This window comes from Brachyistius frenatus, unplaced genomic scaffold (genome assembly GCF_029030835.1).
Source record: "Brachyistius frenatus isolate BFR_SWC_R1_liver_20210118 unplaced genomic scaffold, ASM2903083v1 Contig_122, whole genome shotgun sequence".
In the NCBI taxonomy this organism is placed as follows: domain Eukaryota; kingdom Metazoa; phylum Chordata; class Actinopteri; family Embiotocidae; genus Brachyistius; species Brachyistius frenatus.
The window spans coordinates 255,357-278,616 of record NW_027210721.1 but is presented as its reverse complement, the minus strand read 5'-3'; the positions used below and the strand labels follow the sequence as shown (position 1 = coordinate 278,616).

At 41.8% G+C, this 23,260-nt stretch overlaps 1 protein-coding gene and 1 pseudogene across 6 annotated transcripts; both read right to left on the bottom strand.

Annotated features, from left to right (window-relative positions):
* Positions 1-1,443: 1,443 nt before the first annotated feature.
* On the bottom strand, positions 1,444-4,392 carry LOC138629799 (glycolipid transfer protein-like; annotated as a pseudogene).
* An 850-nt stretch (positions 4,393-5,242) lies between these two features.
* On the bottom strand, positions 5,243-22,959 carry git2b (G protein-coupled receptor kinase interacting ArfGAP 2b). Of its 6 annotated transcripts, none has more exons than XM_069713738.1 (20): positions 22,508-22,959; positions 20,432-20,565; positions 17,741-17,853; positions 16,320-16,425; positions 15,837-15,923; positions 15,621-15,751; positions 14,403-14,497; positions 14,250-14,295; positions 13,993-14,044; positions 13,815-13,887; positions 13,615-13,712; positions 13,403-13,514; positions 12,780-12,931; positions 12,520-12,672; positions 9,487-9,696; positions 9,256-9,345; positions 8,644-8,726; positions 7,616-7,771; positions 6,724-6,835; positions 5,243-6,374 (listed from the first exon to the last, which is right to left on the bottom strand). In XM_069713738.1, exons 1-20 carry the CDS (start codon positions 22,557-22,559, stop codon positions 6,165-6,167), a joined length of 2,265 nt encoding a protein of 754 aa, XP_069569839.1. In that variant the 5' UTR covers positions 22,560-22,959; the 3' UTR covers positions 5,243-6,164. The 6 variants fall into 6 exon arrangements, with proteins under 6 accessions (XP_069569839.1, XP_069569837.1, XP_069569836.1 ...); XM_069713736.1 differs by having other exon boundaries at positions 6,724-6,787; positions 22,508-22,656; XM_069713735.1 differs by having other exon boundaries at positions 13,993-14,041; positions 22,508-22,656.
* Positions 22,960-23,260: the final 301 nt, after the last annotated feature.

Here is a 23,260-nt window from a genome sequence, read left to right as displayed (position 1 = left end):
ATCCTTGGCTGAAATGCACTGGACTGGTGCTTTCATAAATGATGCAAGCAGAAAGCACTAATTTTGTTATCACAGTGAATGATGTTGGTCCAGATGGATGTTTGAGGCAGAAGCCAATGATTACTTCAAACTACATATAGCCTATGAAAATGTGTGGCCCTCTCCTTAACATATTACAATTTGATGTGAAAAATACATGACTGCTCGAAGATAAATTCACAGGAGTATTACTGGTCACATTATTTAGAAATGGGCTGGCTGTTATTGAATTGTTCATCTAAGACTGCACTTCTTATTTTGTCCTTCAAATCAGATGTTATAGCCGTGATGTAGTTTAAATCACAATAACACGCAGCCACCCCGAGTAGCTTTTATAAAACCAATAGCACAGATGGTGTGAGTAATGGCATTCGGTACACCGTTAGGAATGAAACAGCAATGTTCAACTGATGACCTCATTGCAGATAAGAACTGTAGCAGAGTTAAAGGTCAGCTGCTTTGTCATTGAGGCATTGTTGTGAAGGTTTTCTGCTCTTTAGTCTGCATGTGTTCTGGCTTCACTTGGAGCTTTTCCACCCTATCAGGAAGGACTGCTGATAAACCTACAGGATTACGGACATGCTCCTCTTGCTCAGAGACGATTAGCTCCGGCTGGGCTCCTCTGGGAGAGGAACCAGAGCCACTCCGGCCTCTGGGACACACTTCAGATAAGTACGACTGGGCAGAGGCAGAGGACGGTTGATTTGGGGGATTAGGAGACACAGAGAAGACAGATTTCCTTTCTGGTTGAAAGAGAAAAAAATGCATGGCTTTGTTAGCAATCAGCCTTAGAAATACTTTAGCTGAGTAAAACAGATCCACTGAGAGCTGTTCACAAACTGCTCCTGCAGAATTACAGAAAACGTTACTACGTTAAAAAGTTACTTCAGATCGGAGTTCCCAAAAGATGAAACTACGTCTAAATTGCATGTATTGTTATCACTCAACATAATTTAGAATATTTCATGCAGTAGTAGCAACACGAACATGAATAAGACACAAAAATAGGTAAGTGTCGCCACCTAGTGTACGATTTTATAAACGGTGTGATTTTATTGGTTTGAGTCAGAGTTTATAGATCAAACTCTCGTGGGAACAAATTTTCACTGAGAATCTGAATCCAAAGTTATTAATAAATGAGCACACGTCTCATCTTCCTTCCTGAAAGATATTTTTAGACATTGTAATGCTCGAGTGTTAATCAGACATTAATAAGAGGAAAATAGGCCACAGAACTACACAAAAAAAACCACCATCACCACACCGTCACTACCACACCACACCACCACTCCACTCTGCCACTCCGTCACCACACCACCCTCCGACTGAACACAAACTCCCGGTAAAAAGCCGTCAGAGAAGAAACTAACGTCTCTCTGCAGGTGAAACAGAATTGCAAATATCAGAATTTGAAGACATAATTTATTTATTCAGAATTACCAAGGCACTCAGTGGGACAATTTCAATGAGCTGTTAAAATGTAAAAAACCAGCGGAGGTGACCGGAGAGACGGCAGAGAACCTCTGAATGAGAGAAACAACAGGAATGTTTGAGGGAAAGACGCCTGATAATCTGAAGAATAAAGCAGCAACACAATCAGAGTCCGAGCAGCACTGGAGCTGCAGCAATCCTGCAATTACTCAAGTAAACACGGGAAAAAACATCAGCAATTTAAGGCATTTGCATAATTTTAAGACCAAATATATAGTAATAATATTTAGTAAGGCATAATCAAAGTAATAAATATCACACTGAAAGGAAAAAAATAAAACACTCCAATTAAAAAGACCTTTGAAAACTGGAGTTGTGACACCTGAGAGGGAGAACAGATTCACTCCTGCACCTCCTGTCACGTCCCGGGACATCAGACGGTGTAGTCCAGCTCCGCGTTGAGATCCGTGTACATCTCGTAGATGGCATCCACAGTCGCGGTGTAGTTCACCAGGAACCGGCGCACAGCTGCCAGACAGTCCTCCTCCGTCACTTCCTCTCCTTTTGACAGAGCTTTCAGGAAGTTTGATCTGTAGGGAGCTGCCATTAACGCTGCCTGAAGGGACAGGAACCTTTATTAGCATCAAGAAGAAGTGGGTTGAGTAAAAGGTAGTATGAGCTCAGATTAATATACATGTTTTAAAGAACCATGAACCTCAATACAAAGTATGGATGCAACATAAACGTTCGTTAATAGCGAAGAATCTTGTGTTTGATAGACGTCATCCTACAAACACCTCACTTCAAATCAAATCACCTTTTCTAGCCAGAAATGTAAACGTATGTTTGACTTTGAAACTTATATCTGTATGTTGTTGTTATTTGGCCTTTTTGAGGCGTGTTAAATATGTGTGGTGTTTATGTTGTCGGTACATATGGGTGCAGGTGAACATGTTGGAGGATCTGTGCTCGAATGGATCACAAGAACAGCAAAGAGGATATTTCTTCCGCTTGTACGTTTCTCACATTGAAAATCTTTTGAACAATCCAGCCATGATATCTCTTCAGCGCCTGTTCGTAAGCTTTGGTGACATTGACCCGGATCAGGTTGGGGTTGTTCTCATCTCTCTCTCCATCTGCCAAACTCTGCAGCAGGATCTGAATGAAACGGAGCCCCCTGCAGGACGGACAGAGTATTACAGAACAACCGGTCTGCTTGGTTCCAGCAGTACCGACTGAGGGTCCGGTTCGGGAGGTCTCACCTCTTCAGCCACATCAGAGCTAATGTTCCTCCGACTTTAGGCCACTCTGCTCCGTGAGCTTCTCGCTCGGCCTCCACGATGTCCTGCAGGGTGACGTACTTTGCAGGATCCTTCAGATATACTCCTCGAATTTTCTGAAGATAAAACATGTGTTGACTTTGCACCATTCAGCCCCAGCGCGCATTTAAAGCATGCAAACAGCAGTAAAGCAGCAGAGATCTGGATCTCACCGTTATGTTGCCATTAATGTCTGATTTGATGACTGTAAACACTTTTGATCCCAAACAGTCTGGAAGAGAAAGAGACATCTGAGAGCAAAGCAGTACAACATGAACGACTTCATCACAAGTCCGCGGCTCGGAGGGAGATCCGGTGGAGTCACGATGAGGTCAGTGTGCGCGCTGTTCGGGGAGTAAACCGAGTCTGGGTCGGATCCAGCGGCCATTAGTGGGACAGAAGTCCGATGTGAAGCGTCGCGATCACGTTTCAAGTCATCGGATCTCCATGTCATGAGGAACAAGTCGGCCGACTGAGCCGAGACAGCGGCGCCGTCTCACCGAGTCATGTGTCCGGGTGGAGGTACTCACCAAAGAAGGAAGGCAGGTGGGAGACGGTGTCCAGGAACAGCTTCGTGTCCACCGACTTGTCCTCCGGCAGCTCGCTGAACTCGTTCTCCAGCAGAAGAGACATCGTCCTCCGTCCGTGAAACAGCTGCAGCAGCGCGTCTCTCGGCTGGAAAGAACCCGGAACTGGGCTGTTGTCCGGTGGGTGGGGAAGCGCCCCAGTCCTATCACCGCCGTGCTTCTCCAACAGGTGGAGAAGCGCCCCAGTCCTATCACCGCCGTCCTTCTCCAACAGGTGGAGAAGCGCCCCAGTCCTATCACCGCCGTCCTTCTCCAACAGGTGGAGAAGCGCCCCAGTCCTATCACCGCCGTGCTTCTCCAACAGGTGGAGAAGCACAGGTGGAGAAGCGCCCCCAGTCCCTTCTCCAACAGGTGGAGAAGCGCCCCCAGTCCTATCACCGCCGTGCTTCTCCAACAGGTGGAGAAGCGCCCCAGTCCTATCACCGCCGTCCTTCTCCAACAGGTGGAGAAGCGCCCCCAGTCCCTTCTCCAACAGGTGGAGAAGCGCCCCAGTCCTGTCACCGCCGTGCTTCTCCAACAGGTGGAGAAGCGCCCCAGTCCCTTCTCCAACAGGTGGAGAAGCGCCCCAGTCCTATCACCGCCGTGCTTCTCCAACAGGTGGAGAAGCGCCCCCAGTCCTATCACCGCCGTCCTTCTCCAACAGGTGGAGAAGCACAGGTGGAGAAGCGCCCCAGTCCTGTCACCGCCGTCCTTCTCCAACAGGTGGAGAAGCACAGGTGGAGAAGCGCCCCAGTCCTGTCACCGCCGTCCTTCTCCAACAGGTGGAGAATAAAACATGAGCGGGCCGGACACGCGCTGCACGTCCACGACACGCGCACAAAAGACAGCGACGAGCATGTGGAGGTTTGAATGTTTATTGGATCTCAGGTCGGTCGACGTACAGTTAAAGGTTCAAACGGGACAAGGAGGCAGGAAACGGAGCACGAGCACCGCCGGTGGCCCGCAGCCCTCCAGACACTCACCGGTTACCGGGAGCCTGTTGACCGAATCTGGGTTTATGAGGACGATGCTGATCTTGATATCGATTAATCGGTTTACCAAGTGAATTCAATTTCGGGGATTTGAATAAATTCGGAATAACTATGTGGTTGTTGTTTTTTGAAACACGCAAATACACCATTTACAATTGATCTATTTCCTCCATTATGCTCTGTAAAAAGAAGTTTGAATATCGACCAACATCATCATTTTTCTGTGATAGGCTGATATCAGCTGATATCTCGGTCAGCTCTAGAATCTCTTATCTTCATTTCAGAACAGGTTTTAATGTAGTATTGTAGATAACTTAAATGGGTTTGTACTGTACATATTCGTTCATGGTCTCGTGTCTGAAACAAGATTATTTTGAAGACATTTTATCACAGAACTGAAGAGTTGAATTCGTGGAGAATAAATTGCACCAATGTTCATCATCCTACATGTTGATCAGATTGAACGAAGCAACTCACATTTATAACCTTCTTCTAAATGTGTAATAAATTCCAACATATATAATCTTACTTCAGGAATCTTGAATTCACTGCAGCTGTGCAGCGTATTTGAGTTCTTTCCACCCCTGGTTCAAAGTGATCTGGCTCACAACAGTGCGTGTCACGTTAGGACCCATGTTGGACAACAGGAACTCTACACAGATACGCTATCATTGGCTGTAAACCAGGAGGCTACGTGTTGGACCACAGGAAGCATCTAAAACATCAGTTACAGCACCACACCGAGTAAACAGTGATCACAAGCTGCTTATAAGTGACGGTGAGCGGAGACGTCCCAAACCTCAGAACAAACGTTAGCCTGTGACGAGCGTCATGTTAAAGAAAAGCTTATGAAAATAAACGTTGATATTTTCTCAGAGGTATGACGTACACTTAATAAATAGAATAGCATTTGGATTAATCTGATAGAGAATTACATGGGTACATACATCTTACATATTTGCATAATGTTACTAAAATGGATTTCTCAGAGGCCATCTTTGCCACACACACACACACACACACACACACACACACACACACACACACACACACACACACACACACACACACACACACACACACACACACACACACACACACAACATCATAAGTATGGCTGTAATGTTATTATAACTCCAAATACTTTACTTATAAACACGTCTTCAACCAGCGGAGGGACTGAACTGTAAACCACCTGCTGGATGGAAGGAAAGCGGCCGGCCACGCAGCTCCGGACCCTGAAGCCGTTTTTAGAACCACAGTTTGCTTACGAACCAAACATCTGAACTTTGAGCAAAGCGGCGTCACAATGATTCAAGATTAAAAAAAACATTTCAAACACCAGAAGAAGAATGTCAGTGGAGGGGAAAGAGGTTCATGTGTTCTGATCCTTGATGCCGGGTGTCTTGTAGATTTTTTTGGTCCTCTCTGACCTCAAGGAGCACAACTAATGATCTCTGGTGTTAAAGTAAAAGCTCCGTAAGACGGCGAGTTGTTTTATACACACAAGCAACGTTGCACTTTTGAAAAGTTGGATTCAATTTGTGAGGTAAAGAACAGTTAACAGGTTTCCTCCTACATCTTTGAATATGTTTGTATGACCATGGTATAAAGACAAAATAAATAAAGCTTTTGATTGATCCATCATTTTGCAGCGAATATATATTTGTTAAGATTTTCCCACCTCAAGGAATGTATTGAAATACTTATACTGATTAATACGGGAAAACAACAAAAAAAAGAAACACTGATTAGGATCAAAAAATTGTGACATATTTGATCAAATTTGGGGAATCACAAATGTCTTTGGGTTTTAGTTAGTTGTTGTTTTCTTTGGTTGTCACAGTAACAAGTTGCTTGGCAGCTTTGGCGATATCATAGGCGCACTGGATGACCTGCTGAGTGACCAGCTGGATGTCCGACGGGCTCGGGTTGTGCTCTGCGGCCTTCTGGCACTCTCCGTGGAGCCGGCTGGCGCTCGAGGTCAGCAGACACAGAGATCCTCGCACTGTCTCCGAGGACGGCCTCTGTGTGTGTGTGTGTGTGTGTGTGTGTGTGTGTGTGTGTGTGTGTGTGTGTGTGTGTGTGTGTGTGTGTGTGTGTGTGTGTGTGTGTGTGTGTGTGTGTGTGTGTGTGTGTGTGTGTGTGTGAGGGAGGGAGGGGGGGGAGAGATTTGATCAGGGAGGTACATGACAGCATCCACAAATAAGCCCTTGTTGTTGTCAGTGGGCATACGGACACCGGACGTGTGTAAGTGAACATAAAACAAAGTAATTGTATAAATGGTAAACATAAAACGAAGTCATGCGACCGGTCCAGACACATTCCCTTCATTACTTGGGGAGGGACACCGACCTGCTGGTGGGATCATCTTACCTTGGGAAACAGGGCAGCCATCTCCGACACAGCCATGCAGATCTTTTCAGAGCAAGGCAGAAAGCTGTGGGAGACGAAGACAAAAGGCTCAATGGGTGATCCACCACTGCCTCTGTCGAGAACAGAAACATCAGAGCAAAATCACAAACCGGCCTCTCACAACATCAACACGTTAATATTCATCCAATCAACAGTGAATACCATCAATGCCAACAATCTACTGGACATTTATTTCACATCATTTGAAAATGAATCTGTTGCTTTGTTCAGGAGCACAATTTTCAAAGTAGTTCCAACTTGATGCCTTATTTCATGATGTAAAAGTGTTGATTCCCTGAAAGCACTCTTTAACTGGCTGCTGTCATCCTGGAACGTTTGACCCCCTGCACACCAATCATGTTTCCTTCATTACACAACTAAACTCGTGAATATTTCATATCATTATAAAAGCAAAGGGAAATCAAGTAGTAATGAGTAGCTGTAAAAACACAGGAAATGAATACACCAATGAATCCATGAAATCACTACCGGGACAGAAACCAGACAACCGGCCACAAGATCCAGAGTGCTGCTGGTTTTCTACATTAGCTGGAGAGGAGCTGCATTCATATTGCAGCTCAGGTGTAAATCAGTCCCCAGTTAGCCGGCTACGATAGAAGCCAGCGGGATCCTGGACCCTGAGGATGACCATTGAAAACCACTGACTTAGAAGTAGCCGAGACACTCGTGCTCTTTAAACAAGGCCGAGCAGACTGATAGCAGTGCGTACGATGACATTCAATGGCCTGACAGCCCAAATAAAGAGAAGAGTCGACTTCTGATTCATCAAAATGTTGTTTTTGAGATATCGACTGACTCGTTTTATACATTTGAACCGTTGTTTCTACTGTACCTTTCATGTTTGGTCTCCTGAGCAGCTCTCAGAAGTTCCTGGATGTTCTTGGTGATCTGCTCTGTTTTACAGATAACATCCTCAGTGCACGGCAGGGTGGCATCTTCCTCACCCTCCTCCTCCGGTTCCACTGCTTCAGAGGCAGCAAGAGGGCTTCTGCAAACGCAAAGAAAACATGGGAACTGTTTTTCTTACAATAGTGAAGAGGAAGAATTCAGACACAACAAAAAGCATTCAAGCATCTGACGTGAATCTTTCAACAAGATAATGATCGGAAACATTTCAGCTGTCAGATGAAAGAATATTTTGCCCAAAATAAAATTAAAGTCTCCTGACTTCAAACCATCTGTGGGGAGCCAAAAAAAAGTCAGCTCATGGATAATATAGTGTGGATGAATTTATGATGTTGGAAAAACATTGTAACTGTGATTTTTACTAAAACTACCACTGGGTTCTCAAAACACATCATTTCTAATGTTTTATCATTGAAAGCACTTGAAGTATTAAGTGTCCAAATACTTTTGGAGGCAACTGTACATTCACTTGGTTTTGTGCAGGCAGCCTGCATCAATCAAGGACTCCTGACGCCTGTCAGAACTAATATCTAGTATTTAATATGACTAATATCAGTGTGCTGTATCTTCTCTCCTCATGTGACCTTTAACTTTCTAAGCTTCTGCTACACCGACATCATCAACAGAAACAGAAACAGAAACGTTTCCCATTTATTTCACTTCAAACTTCTTTCCAGTCACTTACTTCTTCTAATTGTGTCCTCTTAGCAGGTTTGTTTCATTAAATACTGAATGCAGCTCAGAACATCAATGAAATCATTTCAAAGAAATGGTGTACAGAAAATGTTTTTAATATTTTACTTTGAAGAGCCAAACAATTGGTTTTACCAAGGAAATGCAGGATTTTTGTTGTTGCTTTATATCAGTAAGGAAAGTTTCAGAGAAAGTAGTCTTTTAAATCAAATTTCTGTTTTAAAATTAAAAAGTGAAATAAAAGACAGAAGCAGTCGTTACCCAGCCTCCTCCAGCTCCGAGTGGTTGGGTGTAGTATCGTAGTCGTTCTCCAGCATGGTGCCCTGTCCTTCCAGACTACAACCCTGCAGGGACATCAGCGGAGGCCATCAATCAATTACAGTATATATTCTACATGATGAGCACAAACTTATTAACACAGCAACAGTAGGCACAAACACTTTTTAGTCATGCATTTCTGAAATCAAAGCTACGACCACACTATCACACATTTCATTTTAAAGTAGATGAAGAGAAAAAGACAGGAAATAAACAATTACAGTTGTGCTGCAGTGGATGCGATTAGTAGATGCGAAGAAATCCTGAAAGTTCTTTTATCGGTGTCACTAATAAGCACATTGAGCCACTTTATCTTTCAGGGGTACGGGACTCAACCTTCTCTGGTGCAGCAACATGTCATCATCTCTTCTGATGTTTGTATGCAAGCAGCCGAACTGAACTGAAGCAGAGGCCCTGCAGTGAATGCATGCAGGCGGGCCATCCCGATCAAGAGCAGTTTAAAGACACAGGTCAGGAGAGACAAGACTGTGGGGGTCAAACAGGGGGACAGTGTTCACCGTCCCCTGTGGGCCGAGGGGAGCTTCAGTACTTAACCCTTCGAGATCTCTCATCCCACGACCAGGACAGGGAAGAGGGGAAGGTAGGGAGGGAGGAAGCGGCCGTCCCCAACGGACCCCTACCAATCTAGAAAGGGGTCAAACCAAGTTGAGCATACTCTCTGTTGAGATGCAATGAATGAATGAATGAAAAACCAACACCAGCCCCAAGCCAGGCATCATCATTCTGGACGATGGAGGACAGAAACTTTGATGCTTCTGTGCTTACATTGGTCGGGAAGGGTTGTAAAACGACTCCGTCGTCACGCCGGGCCGTTTCCACTCGGTGGGGGTACTGCCTCGGAGTGGAGCCCGTCTCATACATGGACATGGCGCGACCCCCGCGGGGTGGGTGTCGACCCGAGGGCCCCTGGGCGTGCTGCTGTCCGCTGGGGGTTTGCCATCGCAGGGTTGTGTTTTCAGTCTGCAGGGAGTTCAGCTGCAGAGAACAAAAACATCTTTCCATTCAACACTCGCCGGGCACTGATCTCCTTCACAAAAGCTCAGTCATCAATAATAGAGCAGAGACAGCGAAGCCTCCAGGTGAAATGCAACACCTCCAGGTGGAGTTCATCTTCTTCTCTGTTTAGTTTTTGGTGTCTCTTCAAGGTTTTTCTCACAACAAAAGGTTTGCTTGCTTTACAAATGAAATGCTGACGCTGTGAGTTGATACCAACGCTTGAAGTACGACGGCCTGAGAAAGTGGCTGCCCTCATTTACAGGAACCGCGTTTAAAAACACGACATGGAAGAGTCCATATTATTAATGTAAATGATCATATCAAGTGGATAATTAACTTGAGAAATTGGACATCCCCAGCGTTAACAACAGCTGGAGGCTTTAATCAAGAACATTTGGGATTCAAATGCATGTAAAAGAAGAAGCTTGAAGGGCATAGAGAGGTCAGTAGTACACAACAGCTGGACTGTCTACAGTTTGCTTAATGAGTCTCTGGGACGATAAACAAGACATGAATATTACAAGTTTATAGAGGCTTTTTGTCTCATATGTTAGCAACAGTCACCGACGGAGGTTTGTGTTGGTGTAAGACAGAGGAGGAGCCTTGGTCACCGGACACTTTGGTCAGAGAAGGCAGTTAAAGTGTAGATGAACCAGCAGGAGGAGACAGGACGTTGTGTTAACGCTCAACCGCTGAGACAAAACTCAACTGTGGACAATCAGAGGCATCAAAAATAAATAATGAAATCTTTTGTCTGCAAGTTGCATCCTTCTCGTCATTTTTGTGTTTGATACACAAGAACCCGGCTGATACTGGATTTTTGGGACCAATACAAATATTACAATATTGATATATCGGCCGAGAAAACAATTTCTAAGTTATCCAAAGCGTCTTTTTCTGCATTATGTTGTGAAAACAATGCTTACGTGAATAACATGGAACGGCCTGAATAAATGTGCAGGCATTGTTCCCTTTATGCCAGAAAAAGACAGCCAGTCAAAATGCTCCGAACTGATGAGGATAGAATTTCAATGAGGAAATATGGCCGACCAAAGAAAGTAGTGAGAATAGTGAGAATAGTGAAAACCGTCCACAACAGTCTGTAAAGTTTCCTGACAACCATGATAATGTTAGTAGAACAGACGCTGCTGTTGGGACGAGTTCACCACGGTTATGACCAGACATTTTAACAGAGGAGGATTACTTAAAAACCCCAACAAGTAAAACTGTTAAAAATAAAGAAATAAAGCATCTGTAAATGCCACTGATGGCTAACTGGAACTTTTTTGAAATACCAAGACATTAAAAATGTAATAAAGTTATAGCTGAAATAGCGGTGAGTTGGGAGTAGTTGTCCCATTCCTTCTGGGGGTGTCAGATACCTCATTCAATGACATTTTATTATGATGAAGCCTTGAGTTCATAATCAAGCACTTATCATTAAGTTGCTTTATAACTGATGCTGGATGATCACGTCCTCTGTGGGAGCCTTTTGTGGACTGGTGCTTGGTTGTTTTCACATCTGACTCGGGACTCTATGTGAATCCTCTCTCTGGTTTACATCAACCATAACAATAAATCCTGTTTTTCTGTTTCACTGAGCAGCACAGTAGAGGAAGTTTAACGACTCATAACGACCGCCACAGGAATTTTAACCCGTCGACAAACATTGCAGCTGTTTGCTCTGTTCACTAGTAGGGAAGCAACAATGGGCCTCATTCACCAACCGGTCTTAAGAACAAATGTCTTCTTAAACTCCACTTACACCGATTTTATGAAAATTCTGGTTTTCACCAATGTTTTCTTATTTGGGATTTTTTTTCTCAGAACAAAATGTACGCACACTGGAGAGCACACTTGGGTGCTGAAATGTTTGTGCCAAATAATTGTTTTTTGCATTTTCCTGAATTCTACACTTGTATAATATCTCCTCCAAGTTCTCCTGATACGCTACACTATTAAATATGACAGATCTGTTTCTGTTCACCTCCTCTTCAGACCTACTGAAGTTGTTCTTCCTCTTAGCGTCTGCTGCTCCACCGTCCGTCAGCATTATTTACGTTTCTCTCAACTTCTCTCTTCTCCCTAACTGTATGTGACTCTGTGCACACTGCAGTCTCATGCCCTTTTATGGGCATTGGCACTGCGTTTATTTATGCTAATTAGGAACAACTGGCACTCTTTCAACTTACCAGGACCGTAGGATTAATCAATTTAAGAACACGGGTGCGAAACAATCTGGGATTTAAGAACACGTCGTGAATCTGACGTAGACATTTTCTCAGGACATTTAAGAACAAATTTAAGAAGATATTGGTGAATGAGGCCCGATGAGTAGATGTGATTTCCAATGGTATTTTCATTGATTTTTAGATGTCAAAATCAGGTCTTCATACAACTATAAATGCATGCACTGTATAAGTCACAGATAGTATTATTTTAAAAGGTGAAGCGGTGTGTCTGACACATTCAAACAGGCACAACCTTAACTTCTGGTAAACAGAGAACAACATGTCATTGGGTTAAAGGAATTTACGGTTCATATTTTTTAAATATACATTTTAATAATGTCACAACAAAATGTATTGAAGAGGAGCAATTGCCAAAGCAATCTGCATCAGAGAGGATAGAAATGTGATGTATGAAGTGCAAACTGACCTCTTATTATGGATCTTGAAATATTAATGTGTACAACCATCTAATCAAAGTGACAGAAATCAAACAGTCTGCATTACTGCAAACAAAACAAGTGCAGCCAATCTGCAGTCAAATTCCTACTTGGTGTCATGTGACTGAACTCACCTTGCTCTGCATCGACCGCAGCTCTTCACTGAGGTGACAGTTGACTTTGAGCAGCTGTTGTATTTTGGCTTCTGATGCGGTGAGGGCAGTCTTCACCTCCATAAATTCCTGCACTGTGATTGGCCCATCAGACAGGTCAGAAGACTCTGAGCTCTGCAGCAGAACATACAAACACAGGATAAGATTCATTTAATCGATTTGAAAAGTAAAACCAGATGTTGTAGTTAAGTGTAAACAGCAGGTTCCAGAAAAACATGAACCTTGGTCCTTCCATCATTGCAGCTGTCGCCACACGTGGCCTCTTGGACTGGATCTTCATCTGAGGCCACGCTGTCGTAATCGGGCTGGTCGTTGTCCTGGCTCTCGCTGTTATGGCGACTGTTTATTCCCTGAAGGATCAGCTCCACGTTCTCTGAAGGCAGAGCGGGAGATCAAACATGAGGCCCGGCTACAAGCAGCTGCTGAAATCAAACATTTGATTTTCATTTACTGCGTCCAGAAATCAGAACTAGCTCTTCTTTATTACTCTTTACAATTTTCCTTGAGTATTCACAAGGAAGAACATAAGTTGTAATGTGGTTTACTATAAGTTGCAGAATTTCTCATTATTAAACCCAAATTCACGCATGGTCCTCATTCTAATTAAGACCCATCTAGCTGTGCCCACACGCTCCACATTTGAATTGCAAAAATATGACTTTCTGCATCTCATTTGCAACAACTGGGATTTCTCTAATGCTTGTTTCCTGCGTTTCTTTCTTACATTTGTATTAATTATCTTCTGTTTAGAAGCTAATGAGGTCATCTAATGCAACACAAACATTACATAACCCAAAACATTTCAAGATCTCTTAGAATAAAAACAGACAATACGGCACCATACCTTTCGGACTTTCACACGAATTACCCCACTGCCGTCGTTTAGCATCCGTCAAAATATCGATGACCAGGGTGGCAAATTCATGAGCACTAAACCTCGCCAGTTTTTGACGACCCTGAGAAAGCAAACGTAACATAAAGGAGAAGATACAGCAGTATTATCAATGCTGTTATTCACACAAAAAAATGACGTTTTTAACAGGCGGCAACACTCACCTGGTTTCTGGTAGACGAGTACTCAGGATTGACCGGCAGAAAAGGGACAACTGTAGTGTCTGTTACAAGTGTGCTGTGGTTCTGAGTGGCCAACCACACTGGGAAAGAAATACTCAAGGTAAGATGCACGTAATGTGCGAGGTATAAAAAGCTTTATGTAAAGAATTATGGATTTAATGATACAAATCCTGGAATCTAACCTGCATCTGTTTCTCTTCTGTCAACTTCATCATACACATCCATGGCAAGTTCCTCAAACTGATGGTTACTGAGCTGGAAAAAAATGAAGCAGAATTACTGGTTAACTTTTAGAACAACTGAATGGCAAGTGAATAATTCTGTAAATCCTAGAAGATAAATGAGGTGTAGATGTCTCACCGACTGCAGCTTCTTCTTTGCGGCTTTTGCAAACTCTGACAAATCCAAACTGCTTTGGACAAAAATATTCAAATTTATTATCTTTGTGCTGAAAAAGGTCCAAGCTAACAAAAAGAAAGGGGATAGCAAATGCAACCGACATACTTACTTATTTCTAATCCATCCAATGCAGCACAGAAAAAACAGGGTTCAGATTATATCATGAAGGTCTATCATGCCTCACAGTGAAAGTAACCAAACATGACTGCAGCTATTACCTGTCTGCCATCTGAGGAATGATGAAGTGTTGGCCATTTCTGTGATCTATAACACAACAAGGGTATAACAGAGTGATTACAACAGAGGGCATGAAAAACTGCAGCTGTAACATGCCATTAAACAGCTGTGCTTGATGCAGCGACAGTTCTTACCTGGCCTCCTACCACAAAGGTAAAAAGCTAACCGGTCAGTGAGTTCATACTGGATCTCCACCAGCCTCTCTGCCAGCTCCTGATGCCCAGCTTGTCTGCACAGATTAGGAATAAAAGGTCACGTTTCACAAATATGTCACTGTGCTAATGCTAAAACTGCCTCAGGTGGAATGCCTTTAAATCAGTCTGTCAAAAAACGCACGTCTATAAAGTTCACAAAAACAACAGATTCCTCATTAAATAGAAAGAACAAAGATGGTTTGGTGAGTCCGTTTTAAAGAATTGTATTTAGTATAGAAGTAAAGTAGGTGTGCTGGTGTTTGGTGGCCATGGCGACCAGTTTTGCAGACAGCACTGACCTTCTGTTGCAAGAAATACCATCAAATATAGCTGTTATCTTGATAACTGATGTTGACCACAGGGCGATGCTGTTTTCATGACATTACAGAATAACATTCCTGAGTGATGTAGAAATTATCTTCAGTACATCATATAATATGTTTCGCAAATTCTGTACAACAATAAGTGACATAACAAATTGCTGTGAGCTGTAAAAGGCTCATTTGTTCATTTTTACTACTTGTTCTTCATTCCAACTTATTGTCAACTAGTCCAGCTGAGTCAGCGTGTCTTCAGTGCTGATGGATTGTTCCTTCCTGTCCTTCCCTTATTGAATTAGTCAGACATGATGCCACTGAGCTCTGTGTCCAGTGTTCATTGGAGTGCAAACCATGTTAAAAGTTTGAGCCATTTTGTTGGTGAAAGGGATTTTTTTCAGTTTCTGAATAAGATACTTCTAACATTTCTCTACCTCCTCTGTCACCTTTCTGAGTTAAAGAGCATTACTTCCTCATTAATACACCAACATACACGAATATAGAAATAGAACACACATCCGTTTTGTCTGCTTTTAAAGTCTTCACAAGTCATCCGTCATTTCCTGCAGCACAGCCAGCAGAGCTGGGACGAGTCTGTTAAGGTGATGCTTGCAGATGCACTACAGGTCGGACACAGGAAGCACAACAATAGTGAGAACAGCTGGAAGTTTGCCATGTTTTCTATTCAGCAGCAGAAGAACAGAGGTGGCCGGCGCCCAATGACAACGCATCATACATCCGAGTGCCTGAAAACAGGACATCCTTTTTGAGGCAACCCTAAAATAAGAAGTTGTCAGTAAGATTCTTTGGTCGAGCAGTAAAACGTGAGGCGCAGTGTTACCTTGCGTAATCGATGGGGGTCTTTCCACTTGAGTCCAGAGCTCCGGGATCAGCTCCATAAACTGCTAACAGTTCTGCTTGTAGCATCTGACCTGCTTTGGCTGCGATGTGTAGCGGAGTGTTTCCTTTCTCCTGTAGGCCCAAAAAAACAGTGATTAAGCATTTTGTCAACTTAAACCAAACAAAATGTATATTTCATTTATGCCACTGGACTTACCGGATGGAAGAAGTTAGCCTGTGCTCCTAAAGATAAGAGTCTGAGGCAGGTCTCCAGGTTCCCTGTCCGAACACTGGAATGGAGTTGCTGACAGAAAATCCACAAGACGCTGGTTTGAATTGGATTGTGAGGTGCAGTCACACAGTGTTTGATTTACTAGATACACCTGCCCACGACTGGGACATCATGTCGTATCCTGCTGGATATATATCTTTTGAATCTTTTGATTACATTAGAGCCATTAAAAAATACACAAGGAGCATCATTTTAAAAGGGTACAAAAATATGAGAAAAGAAGTGTATGGACATAAGTTTGTGCACTTTTCTCTCAGTAAATCCTGCTCTCATCGCAGGTCTGTCAGAGCTGTCTCCAAATATCCTCTTCACATGGGACAACGTTGGCTTATTTCTAAATAAAACCATGTTGGTGAATGAAGAATGTGGCCAATTAATATGAAACCTGATACCAGATCCGTTTCTCACCTTGCTGAGGTCCTTTGCTGTGACGCTGTCGTCCTCCCGACAAGGCATCCGATGGACGTACGCCAACATCTGATACTTGGTTTTGATGAACTCTGTCTTGTTGGGACTGGAAACAACAAAAGATGCGAACATCTGAACCATCACTGCTATTTTAAAGTGATTATTACATGACATAATGAACTACTTATGTTTAAGACAAATGACATTGTCCTGATGTGGCCCCTCTCCCCGTTATGTAATCCAACACACCACCAAAACATCACATCAAGTCCAAAACTCAGCTGGATCTGGCGGTTAAGGTTTAATTCATTCACGTCCAAACTCAAGTGCAACTATCTCTCTTCATCGGCATAATACAAGAATAATCTCTGTGGATGTTTGTTCAGACACAAAACAATAGTTTACTAAACTAATGGGGAACTTTAACTTTGTTAGTGGCAAACAAAATGTTCACAAACACTAAAGCACTTCCTTATTTGGTGAACGAAGAAACACAGAAGTTGAAGCTGTTGCAGGATGTGTGACACCCAGAGCTTATAGTCTTAATTAATTATCTATCTATCTATCTATCTATCTATCTATCTATCTATCTATCTATCTATCTATCTATCTATCTATCTATCTATCTATCTATCTATCTATCTATCTATCTATCTATCTATCTATCTATCTATCTATCTATCTATCTATCTATCTATCTATCTATCTATCTATCTATCTATCTATCTATCTATCTATCTATCTATCTATCTATTATCTATCTATTATCTATCTATCAATATCTTATCCTTCAGGAACTAAATGTTGTCATGTTTCCTCTAATTGAAAGTCATTCTTAGTTTCTGAGTTCCAGGTTCTCTGGAAAGTTCCTGCAGTGAAAACAGCATCTAAGTATGACAGCATCCATTTAAGAACTGGTATCTGGGAACCAAGATGGCTGCCTGTGTTTGCGGTGAGTGGAGGGTTGACCTCAGCACCGCACCAACAGTGTTCGTAGCTGGTAACGATGTGTGGCGACATCACATCTCTCTACTCCACACATTTGGTTTTTATGTCTTCTGAGGGATATCACATGGTACATTTTTTTTAAAACAGCTGGTTATAAAGACAATGCAGCATCAACACTTTAATATTCAGTTGGTTGCATAATTATTCTGCAGATCAATGAAACTTTCATACTGATCTCAAACACTAACATGTTCAAAACATTGCTAACTGCATTTAATTGAATGTTGAATCTAAATGTCAACTGATCAGGTGAGTCAGGTAATCAGAAGTGAGTCATGTTCATGGTGCTGAAGGTCAGTTATGCATATTCACAACCTTTACTCTGAAATTATAATTTGCCAGTTGAGCAATAAAAGATGAATCAAGCAAACAGAAATGTTCTGTGACATCTGGAGTCCCTGAAGCAGACTTACTGAACTCGGTCCTGTGGGTTGGCTTTACGCTTCCCGCTGCCGGAGGAGGACGGATCCAGCAGGCTGTGCTCCCAGATGGAGTTCGCTCCGTTGCCATACAGCGTCTGGACCATCTACAGCAGGAGAGACCATGGACAGCTGAGCAGAGGAACCCTCAGAGGAGGAACCCTTAGAGGAGGAACCCTCAGAGGAACCCTTCTCCAGCCCCGACCATCACCTGACAAGGGTGTGACCTCAGGACCATGTTCATTATTACATGTGATTATTGCCCATGTTCATTATTACATGTGATTATTTCCCATGTTCATTATTACATGTGATTATTGCCCATGTTCATTATTACATGTGATTATTGCCCATGTTCATTATTACATGTGATTATTTCCCATGTTCATTATTACATGTGATTATTGCCCATGTTCATTATTACATGTGATTATTGCCCATGTTCATTATTACATGTGATTATTTCCCATGTGATTATTGCCCATGTTCATTATTACATGTGATTATTGCCCATGTTCATTATTACATGTGATTATTTCCCATGTTCATTATTACATGTGATTATTGCCCATGTTCATTATTACATGTGATTATTTCCCATGTTCATTATTACATGTGATTATTTCCCATGTTCATTATTACATGTGATTATTTCCCATGTTCATTATTACATGTGATTATTTCCCATGTTCATTATTACATGTGATTATTGCCCATGTTCATTATTACATGTGATTATTGCCCATGTTCATTATTACATGTGATTATTGCCCATGTTCATTATTACATGTGATTATTTCCCATGTTCATTATTACATGTGATTATTGCCCATGTTCATTATTACATGTGATTATTGCCCATGTTCATTATTACATGTGATTATTTCCCATGTTCATTATTACATGTGATTATTTCCCATGTTCATTATTACATGTGATTATTTCCCATGTTCATTATTACATGTGATTATTTCCCATGTTCATTATTACATGTGATTATTTCCCATGTTCATTATTACATGTGATTATTGCCCATGTTCATTATTACATGTGATTATTTCCCATGTACATTATTACATGTGATTATTGCCCATGTTCATTATTACATGTGATTATTTCCCATGTACATTATTACATGTGATTATTGCCCATGTTCATTATTACATGTGATTATTTCCCATGTACATTATTACATGTGATTATTTCCCATGTTCATTATTACATGTGATTATTTCCCATGTTCATTATTACATGTGATTATTTCCCAAGTTCATTATTACATGTGATTATTTCCCATGTACATTATTACATGTGATTATTTCCCGTGTTCATTATTACATGTGATTATTTCCCGTGTTCATTATTACATGTGATTATTTCCCATGTACATTATTACATGTGATTATTGCCCATGTACATTATTACATGTGATTATTGCCCATGTTCATTATTACATGTGATTATTTCCCATGTACATTATTACATGTGATTATTTCCCATGTTCATTATTACATGTGATTATTTCCCATGTTCATTATTACATGTGATTATTTCCCATGTTCATTATTACATGTGATTATTTCCCAAGTTCATTATTACATGTGATTATTGCCCATGTTCATTATTACATGTGATTATTGCCCATGTTCATTATTACATGTGATTGTTGCCCATGTTCATTATTACATGTGATTATTGCCCATGTTCATTATTACATGTGATTATTTCCCATGTTCATTATTACATGTGATTATTGCCCATGTTCATTATTACATGTGAATATTTCCCAAGTTCATTATTACATGTGATTATTGCCCATGTTCATTATTACATGTGATTATTGCCCATGTTCATTATTACATGTGATTATTGCCCATGTTCATTATTACATGTGATTATTTCCCATGTTCATTATTACATGTGATTATTGCCCATGTTCATTATTACATGTGATTATTTCCCATGTTCATTATTACATGTGATTATTGCCCATGTTCATTATTACATGTGATTATTGCCCATGTTCATTATTACATGTGATTATTGCCCATGTTCATTATTACATGTGATTATTGCCCATGTACATTATTACATGTGATTATTGCCCATGTTCATTATTACATGTGATTATTGCCCATGTACATTATTACATGTGATTATTGCCCATGTTCATTATTACATGTGATTATTGCCCATGTTCATTATTACGTGATTATTGCCCATGTTCATTATTACGTGATTATTGCCCATGTTCATTATTACATGTGATTATTGCCCATGTACATTATTACATGTGATTATTGCCCATGTTCATTATTACATGTGATTATTGCCCATGTACATTATTACATGTGATTATTGCCCATGTTCATTATTACATGTGATTATTGCCCATGTACATTATTACATGTGATTATTGCCCATGTTCATTATTACATGTGATTATTGCCCATGTTCATTATTACATGTGATTATTGCCCATGTTCATTATTACATGTGATTATTGCCCATGTACATTATTACATGTGATTATTGCCCATGTACATTATTACATGTGATTATTGCCCATGTTCATTATTACATGTGATTATTGCCCATGTTCATTATTACATGTGATTATTGCCCATGTACATTATTACATGTGATTATTGCCCATGTTCATTATTACATGTGATTATTTCCCACCTGCAGCTGAGAGGTCGGCCACGCAGAGTGAGTCAGGTGGCGAACCTGAGAGCTGTGACGGCCGAGACCTCGATGGATGCTGCAGCACTCATCACAGACCAACACACCCCGGTTCACCGACGCCCAGCGAGGCTCTGCAACACACACGCACAATAACAACACAGCCTGGTTAACGCACAATAACAACACACATCCTGATAAACACACAATAACAACACAACAACGACACACAATAACAACACACATCCTGATAAAACACACAATAACAACATAACAACAACACACAATAACAACACACTAACAACACACATCCTGATAAACACACAAGAACAACAACACACATCCTGATAAACACACAATAACAACACAACAACAACACACATCCTGATAAACACACAACAACAACACACAATAACAACACACATCCTGATAAACACACAATAACAACACAACAACACACAATAACAATAACACAACAACAACACAACAACAACACACATCCTGATAAACACACAATAACAACACAACAACAACACACAATAACACACATCCTGATAAACACACAATAACAACACAACAACAACACACAATAACAACACACATCCTGATAAACACACAATAACAACACAACAACGACACACAATAACAACACACATCCTGATAAACACACAATAACAACACAACAACGACACACAATAACAACACACATCCTGATAAAACACACAATAACAACATAACAACAACACACAATAACAACACACATCCTGATAAACACACACAACAACAACATAACAACAACACACAATAACAACACACATCCTGATAAACACAATAACAACAACACACATCCTGATAAACACACAATAACAACACAACAACAACACACATCCTGATAAACACACAACAACAACACACAATAACAACAACACACATCCTGATAAACACACAATAACAACACAACAACACACAATAACAATAACACAACAACAACACAACAACAACACACATCCTGATGAACACACAATAACAACACAACAACAACAAACATCCTGATAAACACACAATAACAACACAACAACAACAACACACATCCTGATAAACACACAATAACAACACAACAACAACAACAACAACAACACACATCCTGATAAACACACAATAACAACACAACAACAACACACAATAACACAACAACAACACACATCCTGATAAACACACAATAACAACACAACAACAACAACACACATCCTGATAAATCGATGACTCGGTCGTTAATCGATGACTCGGTCGTTAATCGATGGTCTCGGTCGTTAATCGATGACTCGGTCGTTAATCGATGGTCTCGGTTGTTAATCGATGACGGTTGTTAATCGATGACTCGGTCGTTAATCGATGGTCTCGGTCGTTAATCGATGACGGTCGTTAATCGATGACTCGGTCGTTAATCGATGACGGTCGTTAATCGATGACTCGGTCGTTAATCGATGACTCGGTCGTTAATCGATGGTCTCGGTTGTTAATCGATGACGGTCGTTAATCGATGGTCTCGGTTGTTAATCGATGACGGTTGTTAATCGATGACTCGGTCGTTAATCGATGACTCGGTCGTTAATCGATGACTCGGTCGTTAATCGATGGTCTTGGTCGTTAATCGATGACTCGGTCGTTAATCGATGGTCTCGCGGCAGCAGCTGAACAGGAACATCTGTTCTTGTCATCAGTTGATTTATTTCAGAGAACCTGACGTTCAGTTAAACGTTTATTTAAGTTAAAGATAATTAAACAAATAGTTTCACAATAAAACGCTTTTTGTTTAGTTTTCAGAGAACATTTATAATGGAACAATTAGCCATGTAGCTAATTGCTAATTAGTTCACAGCGTCTGGTAACGTTAACTAGGTTTTATATTTATATATTAGTGCAGCTAACTAGGTTATATATGTATATATATATAAGTATATATATAAGTATATATAAGTATATAAGTATATATCTATCTATTCTATGTATGATAGCAGACGCAGCTGTAACTTGTAGTCTGGGCTAGCTGGTTAGCTCGGCCGCCGCCGCTCCTACCCGGAGAGCTGCAGTCTCCGCAGACTTCTCGACTTCTGACCCGCTTCGACATCCGAGAACCGCGAAGTGACGACCAGAAGATCCGAGTCGGGAAGTTCAGCGACCCGGGAACAAGCAGCAGATCGTCCCGGCAGAGAGTCGTTGAGGCTCCGAGCTCAGCACGCCCTCCTGCCGTTGAACAAAGCGGCGTCCCACTCCGACATACTGCCTCCTCGGCTGCCTCCTCGCTGCCTCCTCCGCTGCCTCCTCGCTGCCTCCTCCGCTGCCTCCTCGGCTGCCTCCTCGCTGCCTCCTCCGCTGCCTCCTCGCTGCCTCCTCGGCTGCCTCCTCGCTGCCTCCTCCGCTGCCTCCTCGCTGCCTCCTCCGCTGCCTCCTCGGCTGCCTCCTCCGCTGCCTCCTCGGCTGCCTCCTCCGCTGCCTCCTCGCTGCCTCCTCCGCTGCCTCCTCGGCTGCCTCCGTCCTTGTTTCCTTCACTGTGTCCTTCGTCGATACCGACCAGCCACCGTGCATGTAGTCCACCAGGAGTGGCGATGAAATATGAACTTCAACCAAATAAATCACACATATCTCCTTTTTTAACCTGCATCTGGTTGCTTTGTTCCTCCAATGGTGGAACCAGATTTAAGACAAATGTGGTGTTTGTTCTTCACTACATTAATCTGCTTCAGAAATATGAAGCCCAATATTAAACTGTTTGATTCTATAAGAGTTCAGTTTAGTTCCTCACTGACCACCAACAAAAAGATCACGCTG

Bases quoted from the DNA above. Each gene is read 5' to 3' on its own strand.
- git2b (XM_069713738.1), bottom strand. From the start codon at position 22,559: ATGTCGAAGCGGGTCAGAAGTCGAGAAGTCTGCGGAGACTGCAGCTCT. The intron at 16,426-17,740 runs GTAAGTCTGCTT...TGTTGTTTCCAG, and splicing joins AACCCACAGGACCGAGTTCA to TCCCAACAAGACAGAGTTCA. The intron at 14,498-15,620 runs GTAACACTGCGC...TAATCTGTGCAG, and splicing joins ACCCCCATCGATTACGCAAG to ACAAGCTGGGCATCAGGAGC.